This window comes from Episyrphus balteatus, chromosome 1, assembly GCF_945859705.1.
Source record: "Episyrphus balteatus chromosome 1, idEpiBalt1.1, whole genome shotgun sequence".
Classification (NCBI taxonomy): Eukaryota; Metazoa; Arthropoda; class Insecta; order Diptera; family Syrphidae; genus Episyrphus; species Episyrphus balteatus.
In genome coordinates, this window is record NC_079134.1 from 54,180,661 (window position 1) to 54,195,531 (window position 14,871).

A 14,871-nucleotide genomic window follows, 5' to 3' on the forward strand; every position below is an offset into this window, starting at 1 on the left:
AAAAATTATATTATATTTTAGGGGCCTCTAAGCACTTAATTTTGATAATTTTGAGACCCCAAAAATTATTTTTCAGGGGCCCCAAAAGAAATAAACTATGTTTGATGATGGAAAATCAAATGTGTACACATTACTTTAGAACAGAGACCCCAAGAACTATCAATTCTAAGCTAAAAAAATTTTATTTAAGGGGTCTCTTAATATTTAATTTTAGTTTTTCCGGGGCCCCAAAATAAAAAAAATATGTCTGATGATGGAAACTCAAATATGTATTTATTACTTCAGAACAGAGGCTCCAAGAACTATCAATTCTAAGCTTCAAAAATTTTTATATTAGGGGCCGCTAAATATTTAATTTTGAGGGCCCCAAAATGAATTTTTCAGGGGCCCAACAATAAAAAAAATTATTTTTGATGATGGAAAATCAAATATGTACATGTACATATTACTTCAGAACAGGGGCCCCAAGAACTATCAATTCTAAGCTAAAAAAAAAATTATTATAGGGGTCTCTAAATATATCATTTTAGGCAAAGTGCATTACGAACATATTAAAACATTAAAATAAACCTAAAAATATATAAGCCATAGAAAAAAAATGTATGGCGTATACATACTTTTTTTTTGTATCTAAAGGGCCCCCAAATATGAAAGGGACCCCAAAATTTAGTCTTGCCCCGGGGCCCCGACGACTCAACGTACGCCACTGGTAAAGACCAACATGTTCGTCTATGTTATAGGAACTTTATCTGGATTTTAATAAAATTTAGATTGGCTCTTAAGAAAAGTTACATGTGCGCCAAGTTCCTATAATTTTTAACGAAAAAAAAAATAATTGAAATTAAAATAACACATCCCAACTAACATTTTAGCTTCGGTTAAGGTACTACAAAAGCTACATTTCAGCTTCTTTTAAACTTTAGTAAAGTTGTTGGGCATGGAAAAAGGAGAACGTTATACAAATTTGACCCTCTATAAGGATCTTAAACGAAGCTTTACCGAAGCTCTGCCGAAGCTTTGAGATTTGACAGATAGCTTCGGAAGAGCCTGTATATCTCTTTAATACATGTCTTATCGAAATAAAAAAAAAAAACTACAAAAACAAAAAAGAATTCTTTTTTAACTGGTTTTAAATCATGAATTTTAGCTTTTGATCTGATAATTATACATTCCATTAGTTTTTAGTATATCTATTAATAATAATTTTAAAAGTAGGTATATAATTTTTTTTCCACACCCAGGAATCGAACTTCATATCTGCTTGGTGGTAGTCCACCACTCTACCCACTCGGCCATCCTAGTATATTCATTAATGAAATCAAAAACTTACCCCCCTATTCTGGCAAACCTCACAAGTCACAAAAAGCTCACAAGGTGATCATAACTCGATTTTATGACGATTTATTTCTCACAAACTTCTTACTAGCAAAAATCCAACTTGTGAGTTGTGACCTCCTTCAGAGCAGATCACAAATTCGAAAGTTTTTGTGACGCAAAAACCTCACAAAATCAAATTAAGCTCACCTTGTTAGGTCGTCATAACTTGTGAGGTTCGCCAGAATAGGGCTGTTAATCAGTTCAAATAGCAAAAAAAATGTCCGAGCTAAATTATTCAATGTCAAAACCAAAAAGTGTCCGAGCTAGATTATTTAATATCAAAACCAAAAATCAAATACAAAACTTGGTAATTTCTATAAAGCTTCTATAAATTCATTAAGCAGGCTTTTCCGAAAACAAGTTTTTTTCGTTTAAGTTTCTTTAATAGTATTTAAACAACTTATTAGAAGTTGTTAAACAAGTCTGAACTTCTATAAGCAGTTAAATTCTGAAGCAAGCTCAATACAAGCTGTATACAAAGTAGAACCTACGAGATTTCAATTTATAGAAGCTGTTGTGCTAGTTGGGATTTTTACAAGGTTTTTGGTGCCGAGACTAGGATATACTTTTCTATAGGTTTTCGGTGTTTTGAACTCAGAAATATCCTACCCAAGTAACAATTTAGCATAAGGGTCAATGCAAGCTATTTTTTGGTTTCATAACAAGAATGTGAATCATTTTGGGGCATTTTACCGAAATTGAATAGGACTTTCCTTCACAGGTAATCCACAAGCTAATAGCTCGTGACAAACAGTTTAAAATGGCCTTACGGAGGTCTTCCTGCAGAGAGTTTATCTAAGGCAGAAAGCGGACTACTTGCGTAGGATGTTATAATAAGGCCTTATAGAAGTTGTTGAAGGTGTTGAAGAAAATGTTGAATTTATGCGTAAAAAAAAAAGGATTTATTGAATTTTATTTCATTTTTGTTTTATTTTCTTTTTCTTTTTTTATTTTCTTTTTCTTTTTTTTTTTCTGTTTTGCATTTTCTACATATTATTTTATTTATTTTAATTTGTTCCTATTTTGTTTCTTTTCCTTTTTTGGAAATTCCATCGCTTTTTCTGTTGTTCTGAAATGATGAGAATATTATTTTAATTGATAAAGAACACATTTTTTTTATTTTCATTACATGCCCCGGACAGGAATCGATCCCACGTACCTCTGCATACCAAGCCAGCACCTCACCAGTAGACCATGCTCGAATATGAAAGGGAGCTAATTGAAACCTCACAATAAAATGCAATGTTTTTTTCTAATGCGTTACAAACATTGCATATCTGCAGGATAAAAACTTTGCATACCTACAGGTGAAAACATTGCATACTTACAAGCACCTCTTGGAACAGGTCTTATAGAGGCCTTCTGTCACTTGAAAATACAAGAACGATTCAAACAGGTCTTATAAAGGTCTTCTTTAACTGATATTTACAAGGCTTCTTCTTAACTCTTCTAGATAGCCTCAAGGAGACCTCCTTTTTTTTCCAAAATGGATGATTTGCATAAGTAAGCCTTAAACTCAACGTATACAAACTATAGCTTGCCGAATCGAATAAAATGGACCTTATGCAAGTAAAATTGTTACTTGGGTAGTATCGTGCGTTGAATTAAAAAAGCAAATCCAACAATCCAAAAGCAAATCCAACAATCCAAAAGCAAATCCAGCAACCCAAAATCAAATCCTAAACCGCTTAAACATATAGATAAAAGTTTACCTTTTTCAAAAAGTGGAGATAGCCTAGAGGATAAGGTGAATGTCTGGTAACTTTACCTGCCTAGGTTCGAATCTGACGGGAAATTGAAATTGTTTTTTTTTTTTACATTACTAGAATAAAAATTAATTAAATTTGTCAAAAAATATCTCCGCAAAAAAAAAACAATTTCAATTTTTACCGGTATTCGAACCTAGGCCAGTAGGAGTAAAAGGCATCGTCCTTGTTCTCTAGACTAATATGACTTTTCAATATTGGAAAACTTATATCAATATAAATATCGTTGAAATGTATAATATAATCACTTCTATTTGTAATTATTCAATGGTTTCATTCTGTCTGCCACAGATTGTGTGGCAGATCGATCATAGGAGGATGTACTTCGCTTAATAAAGAAATAACAACAACAATGCCATGGCGCGTCTGTGGTGTTCTTGTGTGTTTCAGGAGCAAATTTTTCGTGAATTGCTTTTCAGGAATCGTTAGGCCCCATTGATTTTGAACAAGCTCTCCCATAGGGCCTGTATTGCCAATTTTTATCGGACAGAGTATAGTTGGGTAGCAGCGCCTGTTTTTGAAATATAACCGTAAAAAAAGTACTTTTGAGGTTACGCTTTCATGTGAAGACATTTTTTTAAATATAAATTATAACGGTTTCTATAAGAACTATTTTCCTTCTTTCAAGATCTTTTTAAATCTTTTCGTTATCTTTTTTATTGTTCGAGATATCGTCAGTTTTTTGGCTTATTGTAATGTATCAAACAGATATCACGTTTTCATCTCCTTTTTGATAAAAACACACTTACTCGATTTTAAGATATCTCGGGCAGTAAAAAAGATATTGAACGTTAATTCATTTATAAAGAAAAAAAACAATAAAATCAGTAAAAAAAAGTTCAGTCTCTCACGAATACAATATGGGGGAAAAAAACTTTTTTTCAAAACGTCGCGTATTTCTTTGAGCAATCGCAGCTTTTCCTGGTAGGACTGTTCCTTTTTTGGAAATGTTCTTTGAGCCAAACAAGAACGTCATAATATGAAATCATAAACCCTTTTTTTTTTTTTTTATTATGTCTTATTCATTGATAGAATTCTTTGAAAATACGTGTGAACCAATCGGCAGCGTATGTTGTTAGTTGCAGCTGATGTTGCTTCAAAAGATAAACTTGACGGCCTATTTGTCGTGACTTGATATTGTGGATATGTTTTATTTTATATTTTTCTTAAGCGCAAGTCAAATGCTGTTTACAGCGAATTCTTTATTGCGGAAATAGGCCAGTCATTATGTCGGAAAAAACGGCTTAGAAATGCAAAATGACCGAGAAAGCTAAATTTTGGATATGTTGTAGAGGATGTTTAAAAAAGCTTAACTTGAAGTTTTCGACCAAGATTTCCTATGAGCTTTTTCCGCCATTTTGAAAAAAAGGATAAATTTGGTTTTTTGACAATAACTCGGCTATCTGACGAGATGCGAAAATTTTACAAGGAGCTTTTTTGTAGCTTTTAACGAGTTCTACAATTCATGCATACACATTTTTTGTGTATCATGAACCGTTTTCGAGATATCGATTAAAAAAGTCAAAAATTTAGGACATGCCATTTGTTTTTTGACATAATCTATTTTTGGGTGATGAATATCGAAAAAATTATTAACATAAAATTTGTAGAACACATTCAGACCTACAATGTCGTATTTTTATATTTTTTTTTTGACAAAAATTACGACTTCCAGCGGGCCGCAAAGTCGTTTAGTCCGCTCCCACCGCCAAGCAAGCCGCCGCGCCCGTTCGGTTGTAAAAAAACAATAATTCATGTTTTTTTTTAATGTTTATATCATTATATCAGTAACACATACATACAAATGTATGTATTTATTTAATAAATAATGAGAAGAAGATGGTAATGGTTTTTTTGTTACCCCAATTTTATTAACCCAAATTTTGTAAATACAGTATACCGGCTTTTTGTGTTGATTGTGCATTTTGTAATTTGCTTCAATCTCTATATTATTTAGTTCATCAAAATTGCAATTAGATCAGTGCCAATAATTTTTGAAAATAAAAAAATTATTAGCAGCATATGGGTGGTTGGAAAATTTAGGATAAATGGTATATGAAAGCGGAAAAATAAATTGCCCACAAACTAATTGGTGGAAAAGGGTGGGTGGGCGAAAAAGTGTTGGTGTCGAAAATCTTGGTTTTTTACGATTTCTGTCAAAAGTAGACCTCCTATCAAAAAAAGTTAAATGCAAAAGTTGAGGGTAATAAAAGTGTCATAACTTTTACTAAAACCATTTTATTTATATAATCTCAAAAATATTGAAAAAATGCAAAAAAAAGATTTTTTTATTTTTAGCTTTTACCAAAATGGTTTGATTTTAACAAATCTTGGTTAAAAATTACTTTGTTATGTTTTCTATGTATTTTCAATGTTTTTTGAGCAAAAAGTTAATTTTTGGATTTTTGACGAATTTAATTTGATAAAATAGCCTATTTGTCAATCCAAAAAGTTTTTGATTTTTGAAAAGCTTGGAATGTAGTTACTTAGATTAAAACCTTTTATTTAAGATTGTATGGAAAAACTATACTTTTGATTTCGAAAATATTGAGAAAAATTGAAATGACATAATATTGGCGAGAAATAATTTTCCATAGAAACCAAATTATACTTTTCTAATGGCCTTTGACCTTCTTAAATTCAATCTAGCATTAGAATAGCTCTAACGTGCAAAGTTTTTGAGATATTGAATTTTGAACGTTCAAAACACTATTTTTGTGATGTATTGGCATGGTTATATCTCAACGTTATAGAATTTTTCTGACTAAAGATTCCAGGTCAGTATACAAAAAATCATTAGAAAAATATACTTTGATTTCTATAAAAAAAATATTTTGACTAGTGAAATCGAACAAGGCATTCACCCGCCCCCTTTCCACCAATTAGTTTGTGGGCAATTTATTTTTCCGCTTTCATATACCATTTATCCAAAATTTTCCAACCACCCATATGCTGCTAATAATTTTTTTATTTTCAAAAATTATTGGCACTGATCTAATTGCAATTTTGATGAACTAAATAATATAGAGATTGAAGCAAATTACAAAATGCACAATCAACACAAAAAGCCGGTATACTGTATTTACAAAATTTGGGTTAATAAAATTGGGGTAACAAAAAAACCATTACCATCTTCTTCTCATTATTTATTAAATAAATACATACATTTGTATGTATGTGTTACTGATATAATGATATAACATTTACAACCGAACGGGCGGCTTGCTTGGCGGTGGGAGCGGACTAAACGACTTTGCGGCCGGCTGGAAGTCGTAATTTTTGTCCAAAAAAAAATATAAAAATACGACATTGTAGGTCTGAATGTGGTCTACAAATTTTATGTTAATAATTTTTTCGATATTCATCACCCAAAAATAGATTATGTCAAAAAACAAATGGCATGTCCTAAATTTTTGACTTTTTTAATCGATATCTCGAAAACGGTTCATGATACACAAAAAATGTGTATGCATGAATTGTAGAACTCGTTAAAAGCTACAAAAAAGCTCCTTGTAAAATTTTCGCATCTCGTCAGATGGCCGAGTTATTGTCAAAAAACCAAATTTATCCTTTTTTTCAAAATGGCGGAAAAAGCTCATAGGAAATCTTGGTCGAAAACTTCAAGTTAAGCTTTTTTAAGCATCCTCTACAACATATCCAAAATTTAGCTTTCTCGGTCATTTTGCATTTCCAAATGTATATAATGACTGGCCTAAAAATAATTCCCCTAGTTTTATTTTCATCGGAATAATTTGAAAACTTTATTAAGGTTTTTTATTTGTCATATATCTACTAGTGTTGCCAGAATATTTTAGAGGCAAGGAACCGATTTTGGGAAATCTTGAAGCCAAAAATAGCCGCTCTCAAAAAAAGTACCTAAACACGCAAACAATTTTTTGTGGTATGAGATTTTTGATTTTTTTTTTAATTCGGCAATTCTTTTTTCTTGAAACTTGTAAGGTCTTAAGGGCTCATGATAAAGTTGATGTTCTAGAAGTTTTAAGAAAAACTAACAAAACGTAGCCAAATTATTCACAGATAAAGCGGTAACGTTACCGTCTTTGCCTAGTAATAATTCAGCTATTTTGAATTAGTTTTTCTTGAAACTTCTAGAAATTTAACTTTATATTGAGCCCTTAAGACCTACCAAGTTTCAAGAAAAAAGATTGCTTCTTCAACGATATACACTGGATAATAAGTGTGAAAATGTCCTAAAAATGCAAATGGAATGGCCGAATTTTCAGATAAATTTTGCTTATCAGACTTTAAGCATAACACTGGCCAACACACACAAATTTCCCAGAGCGTTGTTTATCATTTCTTACTAAAAGGGTACTGATTCCGAAAACAACATTAGTATTTTTCTAGCAGCTCTAGTTCTTAAGTTATTCATACATGAAAAGGTTCATAAAAATTTTTTTTGCTATATTTTTTTTGTATTTTTATTTTACTTATTGAACCAAAATACAATACATTCAAAATGAATTTTTCCAGCAAAACTTTAAAAACGCTTGTAATAATAAAATTTAAAAAAAATATATGAAAAATTAAATTATCTTAGAAACTAGAGCTCCTAGAAAGTAACCAGTGTGATTTTTAGGCTTAGTGAACCCAAATTCAATAAGTTTGACAAATTTTCTGGAAAATGTTAACAAACATTTAAAATAAGCATAACATTAAAATTAGTACGAAATTATCCCCAAAATGTGGAAAACTTATATATTTCGGTTTACTGACCCTTAGGGCCGGTTTGTTCACACTCGATTATGTTTTAATCAAGTATTTTTCTATGGAATTATCCTTGATTTAAAGATAATTGACTGTGAACAAACTGGCCCTTAATACATTAAGTTTAATATAATTTTTTCTTGAAAATTCGAATAATCGTTCAAAATAAGGTAAAACTGAAAAATTTGTATGAATATTCGCCAAATACGAAAAATTAAATATTTCAAAAACTAGAGCTGCCAGAAAGAAACCAATATGATTTTTGAGCTTACTGAACCCAAATCTATAAAATTAGATATAAAAAGTTGAAAATTGTTGGCCAGTGTAACTATTTGTTTTTAATTCTGCTCATAATTCTGGTTTTCAGGCTCATTTACGGGGGTTAAATTAAATTTTTAATACGTAAAAAACAAAGTGTATGCAAATTAGTTGTCTCTGTTCACATCTTTAGTAGATTTCTGCTGCAAGAAGATGTGATTTCAAAGGAGCATTAAATCTCCATATTCAAAATAAAGAGCCAAATTCCGATAAATCAGAAATTAAAATTTTACGGAGCGAGTGAAATGTTCTAGGAGAGTGTTTGGCGATAAATAGCCGGCTCTGGCAACACTTCCTACATGTAGCAAAAAATGGCAATCTACATACATGAGAAAGTGCTATTAGGTCAATGTAACAATTTTTGATCCTCAAAACAAACGGTGTTTTATTGATACCTTAGTACCTAATTAGCTCAGTAAACATTTTACACTTTACACAGCAACGAACGATTGCTTTTATTTATTTTAAGGAGGTTTAGCAAAACATTTGCTCTGTAAACCACAACAATCAATCCATAGTTGTTGTTTGCCGTGTAAAATTTTACTTACATTATCAGTTCGCAATACCTACATGGGTGCAAAAAGGAAAAAGTCAACAAAAGGATCTTTAAAGATTATCTTTTTTTTTGCAATACCTACCTACTATAATTTTAAACGCAACTTCAAGTTAATATATACGTTCATATTTTTCTATTACTTGCTGATAGTGCTTTAAAAAATGTCCTTTACCTTCAGTGAAGGGCACATGCCCTTTTTGAGTGATCTTGTTTTGATGTCTTTAACATTCAAACTAAACTCATGTTATATTCATTTCACAGAATGATATAAATAACAACCCCAATATGCCCCTTGCTTGCTCTCCGACATCTATAAAAATGACCTATTAGATGAACCCCACTTGAAGTTCACAATCTATCCACATATTGATAAGAAATATAATATTTTTATTTGCGTTCTGCTGCTTTTCATTTATTCAGAACGTTTTATACACGGTCTTATAATAAAAACAATTCACTGTTGATCAACTTTCAAAGATTAAATTGATTGTTTAAAGTCAACGCACAAGTTAGTTTCTACTCAGATTTCAACGAAGTTGGTTTCTTTATAGGTTGCTGATTCAGCAACCCAAAGCCGGTCTCAAGCAGAGGCTTATTAAGCTTATAAACTACTTTATAAATAAAAAAAAACTTGAATTTCTTTCTTCTTTTCAAAGTCAAAACTTGAATTTAATTAAAAGAAGCGTACTAATTTTAAACAAAAACAAGATGAGTAAAAAGGAATCCCTGGTTAGCGGAATAGCTAACAAATTTCCAACATACCGTAGATCAAAATTTATCACTGCATACAGGTATGAATGAAGAACAACAATAAATAACAATAAGATAATAAATTAATCATTGTTTTCATGTCATGAGTCGTAATTTACAGTGGTTTTATATTACAATTAAACTTTAGACAGGGTAATCATAATAATTGTCTATACTCATATAAATTGTTCTTATTAAGTATACCTTTATGTAATTTTGCAACAGAGCCAATATAAGTTCATTTTAAATGTATTTATTTATAAGTATATGCACAATTAACTAAAAAAAGAATTGTATTAATTTTTGGAAGATTGCGACTGAGGTTTTTTTCTTGTTTTGTTATCAACTAAAATTTTATATTGACAAATTAACCGAGAAACTCAAAAGAATGAGCCTTGAAATTAAATAATAAAAGGTGAAAGTTATAACGCTATCAGAAGATGCTAAATTATTTTTCGAATAGGAGCAAAAGTTAAATCTAATTTGCCAGTTATGAAGTAAATATATACGAAAAAATATGTTCACATGTCGATATACTCCAATTGCACGCGAAATAAAAAAATAATCTTTCGTTCTGATAACTGGTACAATCCGGTTCGATTGTTCGATTTTACCCGCCCAATATATTTTTTCTAAGTGTATGTCTATGTCAACAATCTTCATGAAAATTTCCAGTGGTGGGAAATTTTTTAGATCGGGATTAAATGGTACTTTAGTGGCGGTCGATATTAATTTCTCGATTTAATGGGGAGAAATGAAAACAATTTTTTAAAAACAATAAAAATACTCCATCAACAAATCTGCAAAGAGGGGTGCTAAATGTAAACCCATAGTAACCTCAAGCACCTGTTACGGCCATATTATTCACTAGTTTAAAAAATACATCTGGGTGTAAAATTGTCAAATGTCAAAAATAAATCCAAATCCAAAATAGTTATCCCGATTTTAACTATGAAAATAGTTAAAAAATAGTTAAAAATGACTATTTTTTTCTCTGTGTGATAGTGAATATTAAGGATTTGGATTTATTTTTGACATTTCAATTTCCTTACATCCAGATGTATTTTTTAAACTAATGAATAATATGGCCGTTAAAAAGAACTTTTATATGAAACAAAAATAAGCTGAGGATAGACAGAACTTTATTAGCGTCATGTAGTTGTTGTTGATGCTGAAGTTGGTAAACGCTCTAATAATAGTCAGCACCCGGTGCGAATCTGTGGCCACACTCAATAACCGCTTAAGTGAGTAAAGAAAAAAAATATTTGAGTGGTCTTATGATGCTTTGCATTTTTAAGTCTACATTTTTGTTTAATTTTTAACTATGAAAAAACGATACATAAAAACCATCTAGATCGAGTGAAACCCCCAACCCCGAATTTTGTTGTTTATAAGAAAAAGGACATTAGTTTGGTACTAAAATTCCCAAATTGAAGCCATTTTTTACTAACAATATACCTACAAAATGTATGTATATTGTTTCGCTAACAGTGATCAGCCAATTTTTCGCTTTATGAGAAATCTAAAGTCATTTTAGAAAAAAAAGGATGCGATCTTAGCTATTAGATGTATGAGTGAAATTAAGATAAATATTATTTATTTGTTATGTTTAACAAATTTTCTGTGCGACAAGTCGTTCTCGAGATATTGTAATTTATACTCAGAAGAAACCCCTCTTCAATGCTGCAAATTAACTAAGTTGACGTCACAACTTTTTCAGTTTTTTTCCCCCATTGACTGAACTGCATTAGGAAGAATGATTTTTAAGCATATTTGCTGCAGTTATGAAAATTGCTAATAAGATGGAATTGAAATTGGTATGAAGGTGGTCCGGAAAAATATTTTTTCCGGTCGGTCTATGTTCCGTTTTTGGACCATTTATACAGTTAAAAAATTGACAAAGCTTGGTTTGTTGGTTGAGTCGTTCTGGTGGTTGAGTTCCATGTCAACCCCCCACTATCTTAAGGCTCGCACTTGTTCCGAATTAAGTTGGCAACTGTCACTTTGCTTTTCAAGCGATGATATGCTCCCCGAAAAACATTTTCAGCCCCCGGAAAAATTAAATATCAATTTTCCACTATTTTGAGTTGAGGGCGACAAGTTGTTCGCTTCCCGAAAACTCCTGGTAATTTGAACTTTTTTTCGAGGTAAGAGCTCACTTAAATTTTGGTGATAAAACAAAAAAAAAAACAGTTTAACGGAAAATGCTAAATTCCTTCCGATAAAACTCTCCAGAGGGGTTTTTTGAATTAATTTTTTTTGACCAAAAATAGCGGTACTTGTTATATACCGATTTTAGTAAAGTTGAAATAGCTCAAAAACAGTTCTGACGATTTTGTTAAAAAAATTCGAATGTAATTTTTAAAGCGAGGTCTATCTTTTAATGAAATTTTTTTTTTTTTTTGAAATCATTATAATGATATATGTATAACGGTTCTATGGCAGGTACGGTTAATAATTATTAACCGTACCTGCCATAGAACCGTTTTTTGTAAAAACGGGACATTCTATTTTTTTGAAATTTTGTTTTTAGATGTTGATTAGTGATTTCTACAAAATGGCATGCCAATTTTATTTAAAAACTTTTTTCCAAAAAATTATTTATAAAAAATTAGTTTTTAAAAAAACGGCTCTCACGATTTTGAAAATTTTTTTTCTAAAAATGCATCTTAATTTATATCAATCCAAACTGCATACTTGTTTTGGAGGGCAATTTGATTTCTGATATTGTTTTATTAAAAAAAAAAACGAATTTAATGTTTTTTTTTTGTGCCTATATGCAATACATATTTCCCAAAATTCTATATAAAAAGTCTTAAACATTGAAGCAACTTGAACTCTAAGAGCAAGTTTATGCGACCCAGTCGTGCATTTTATTTGAACAGTTTTATTCACACAAATTTTAAAAACGTTTATAACAATTTGTATAATGTCATATAAATCGATGAACACTGGCTGCATGCAAAAAAAGTGTGACACTGCCTATTAGTAGTGGGTATAGATGGCAATTTCATCTTACAGGCCAATTTATATAACATCAAGTCCAACTTAAGGGAGCCAAAATACATTATTTTTTAAATGACCCTGTTTGCACATGATAGACTTAGGACCCTTAGCATTTTGAGGATATGGGTGATAACATGAAATGTTTGGTACCCTGATTGCTTAACAAATTTAGAAGCACAACAATATAAATTTAAAAGCTATCAGTTGTTTCTCGCATGAATGTTTATCATTTATAAATTGAATTGTATATATTTTTTAACAACGTATAGTTAGTAAAGATTCATATTTATGATCCTATTTATGATGAAAAACCCTTTAAGATGTAAAAATATCTATTTCAAATATTTTTTAGTTGGCAAATTGGAAAAATTGAAGATGATCGAACTGAAGGTCTATGGCGAATCCATGACAACTTATACGATTTTACCGAGTTTATAGATCGACATCCTGGGGGATCGTTTTGGATCAAAGAATCACAGGTAATATAACATGTTTGGAGTCCAAAACATACAATTTTATACATTTTTAGGGTACTGATATAACTGAGGCTTTTGAGGCTCATCACATTTCCTTGGGTCCTGAAAAAATGCTCGCAAAGTATAAGGTTCGGGAGGCAAAAGAGCCTAGAATTTACACTTTAACCATCAAAGATGGAGGTTTCTACAAAACACTAAAGTCACGTGTCAGAGAAAAATTAAAAGAAATCGACTATAAGCCTACCAAAAGAACTGATGTAAGTTTTTTTTCTGAATTCAAAATAATTATATTAAATAATAGAAATGTCTAAAACTAAAACCACTTTTCCATTCTAGCTCATTCATTCTGGACTTTTGGCAGCAACATTTGCTTTTGCGATCGCAAGTGCATATTTTCAAAATATTACCTTGGGTATTTTGGGTGGAATATTTCTTTGTTGGAATACTATTGCTGCTCACAATTACTTCCACCGAAAGGATAATTGGCGAATGTACACATTTAATTTGTCTTTGATGAATTTCCATTCGTGGCGGATATCGCATGCTCTTTCTCATCACATTTATCCCAATTCATTGCTTGATCTTGAGCTGTCAATGTTCGAACCGTTCCTGTGTTGGTTACCAAGCACACATTTTAAAACAAATTTCCAGCGATATTTCTCAATTTTAGTTGGACCTATTGTTTACATGCTAACATTTTTAAGCCAAATAGTAATGAGGTAATTTTAACAAAAATTACAAAATATTTCTAATGTCTGTATTCTTTAAGCACTCATAAGTCATAACATTATTTACCACATCATAAAAAGTATGGTGAATAGTGTGATGTATAATCTTATAAGCGCTCTTATACTATAGGTGCTTAAAGAAAACTAGCCTAAAACTAATTATTATGTACCTTATTCATGGATCTGTTCCTGTTTTTAGAATAGCATATTCTTTGAAACGAAGCAACGTGATGCACTGGCATGATATAATTGGTCTTAGCATTCCCTTAACAATGATAATCTGTTCTGAACTGTCGCTTTGGGAAGTGTTGCAGAGGTGGATGTTTTTAAACTTGGTTGCAAGTTTTTGTTTTGCAGCAATTGGATTGAATGCGGCTCATCATGAGCCAGAAATCTATCATGATGGCGATGCATATCGAGAAGACAGAGATTGGGGTTTGTTCCAAGTTGACACCATTACCGATCGAAGTGATTTAAAAGGATCTCAGTTTTTGACTTTGACACATTTCGGTGATCATGCCCTTCATCATTTGTTTCCAACTTTGGATCATGGAATTCTGCCTCAGCTTTACCCTGCTTTCTACGAGACATTAAATGAGTTCAAAGGACATTTGCGAGAGTTACGATATGTAGAACATATTATTGGACAGCATAAGCAGTTGCTCAGAAATAAGCCAAATAAGATACCGCCAGGGTCTAGGATATGAGAACTGTATAATATTAAGAACTTGAATAAAAAAATATAACACAAGAATTTATAGTTCAAAATTTCGCCTAAAAGAAAAATGCATATGATGTATTCATTCAATGATTGTAATTTTCCATTATTTTCAGCAAAAATGCAGCTACATTCAGATGTCATTAAAAAATTTCCCTCCATTGATTCTTATAAAGTAAAAATTATACAGTGCTATATCATTGAATAATAAATTATTATTTTTAGAAGTTACACCCGGAAATAAATCCGATGTAAATGAGGTTTGGCGTAACAGAATTTTCAATTATGTATCGGAGAGCCAAAACGTCTCTGAAAAGGAGTTTTTGACTACTAAGTAACTATTTGACTGAAAATGAACATTTTGTTCAGTTAATGAGTGAAAGTGTTTTGATTAGGGTGTGTTAGCATCTAGGCCAAACTTGTAATTCCCGTTATTTGCACGTTGTCC

General features: G+C 31.1%; 1 protein-coding gene and 1 long non-coding RNA gene across 2 annotated transcripts; one reads left to right on the top strand and one right to left on the bottom strand.

Annotated features, from left to right (window-relative positions):
- Positions 1 to 2,372: 2,372 nt before the first annotated feature.
- On the bottom strand, positions 2,373 to 3,219 carry LOC129920938 (uncharacterized). The gene is made up of 3 exons (XR_008773441.1): positions 2,706 to 3,219; positions 2,507 to 2,654; positions 2,373 to 2,446 (listed from the first exon to the last, which is right to left on the bottom strand). It is a non-coding gene; the product is annotated as an uncharacterized LOC129920938 (long non-coding RNA).
- Positions 3,220 to 9,266: 6,047 nt separating this feature from the next.
- LOC129920934 (cytochrome b5-related protein) lies at positions 9,267 to 14,459 on the top strand. Its single transcript, XM_056002485.1, has 5 exons — positions 9,267 to 9,536; positions 12,854 to 12,980; positions 13,031 to 13,234; positions 13,314 to 13,696; positions 13,905 to 14,459. The coding sequence occupies exons 1-5, from the start codon at positions 9,454 to 9,456 to the stop codon at positions 14,410 to 14,412; spliced, it is 1,305 nt and encodes a 434-aa protein (XP_055858460.1). The 5' UTR covers positions 9,267 to 9,453; the 3' UTR covers positions 14,413 to 14,459.
- Positions 14,460 to 14,871: the final 412 nt, after the last annotated feature.

Excerpts from the sequence above, each read along its gene's own strand:
- LOC129920934 (XM_056002485.1), top strand. The coding sequence starts at position 9,454 with ATGAGTAAAAAGGAATCCCTGGTTAGCGGAATAGCTAACAAATTTCCA. Across the intron at positions 9,537-12,853 it reads AAATTTATCACTGCATACAG|TTGGCAAATTGGAAAAATTG; the intron begins GTATGAATGAAG and ends AATATTTTTTAG. Across the intron at positions 13,697-13,904 it reads TTAAGCCAAATAGTAATGAG|AATAGCATATTCTTTGAAAC; the intron begins GTAATTTTAACA and ends TCCTGTTTTTAG.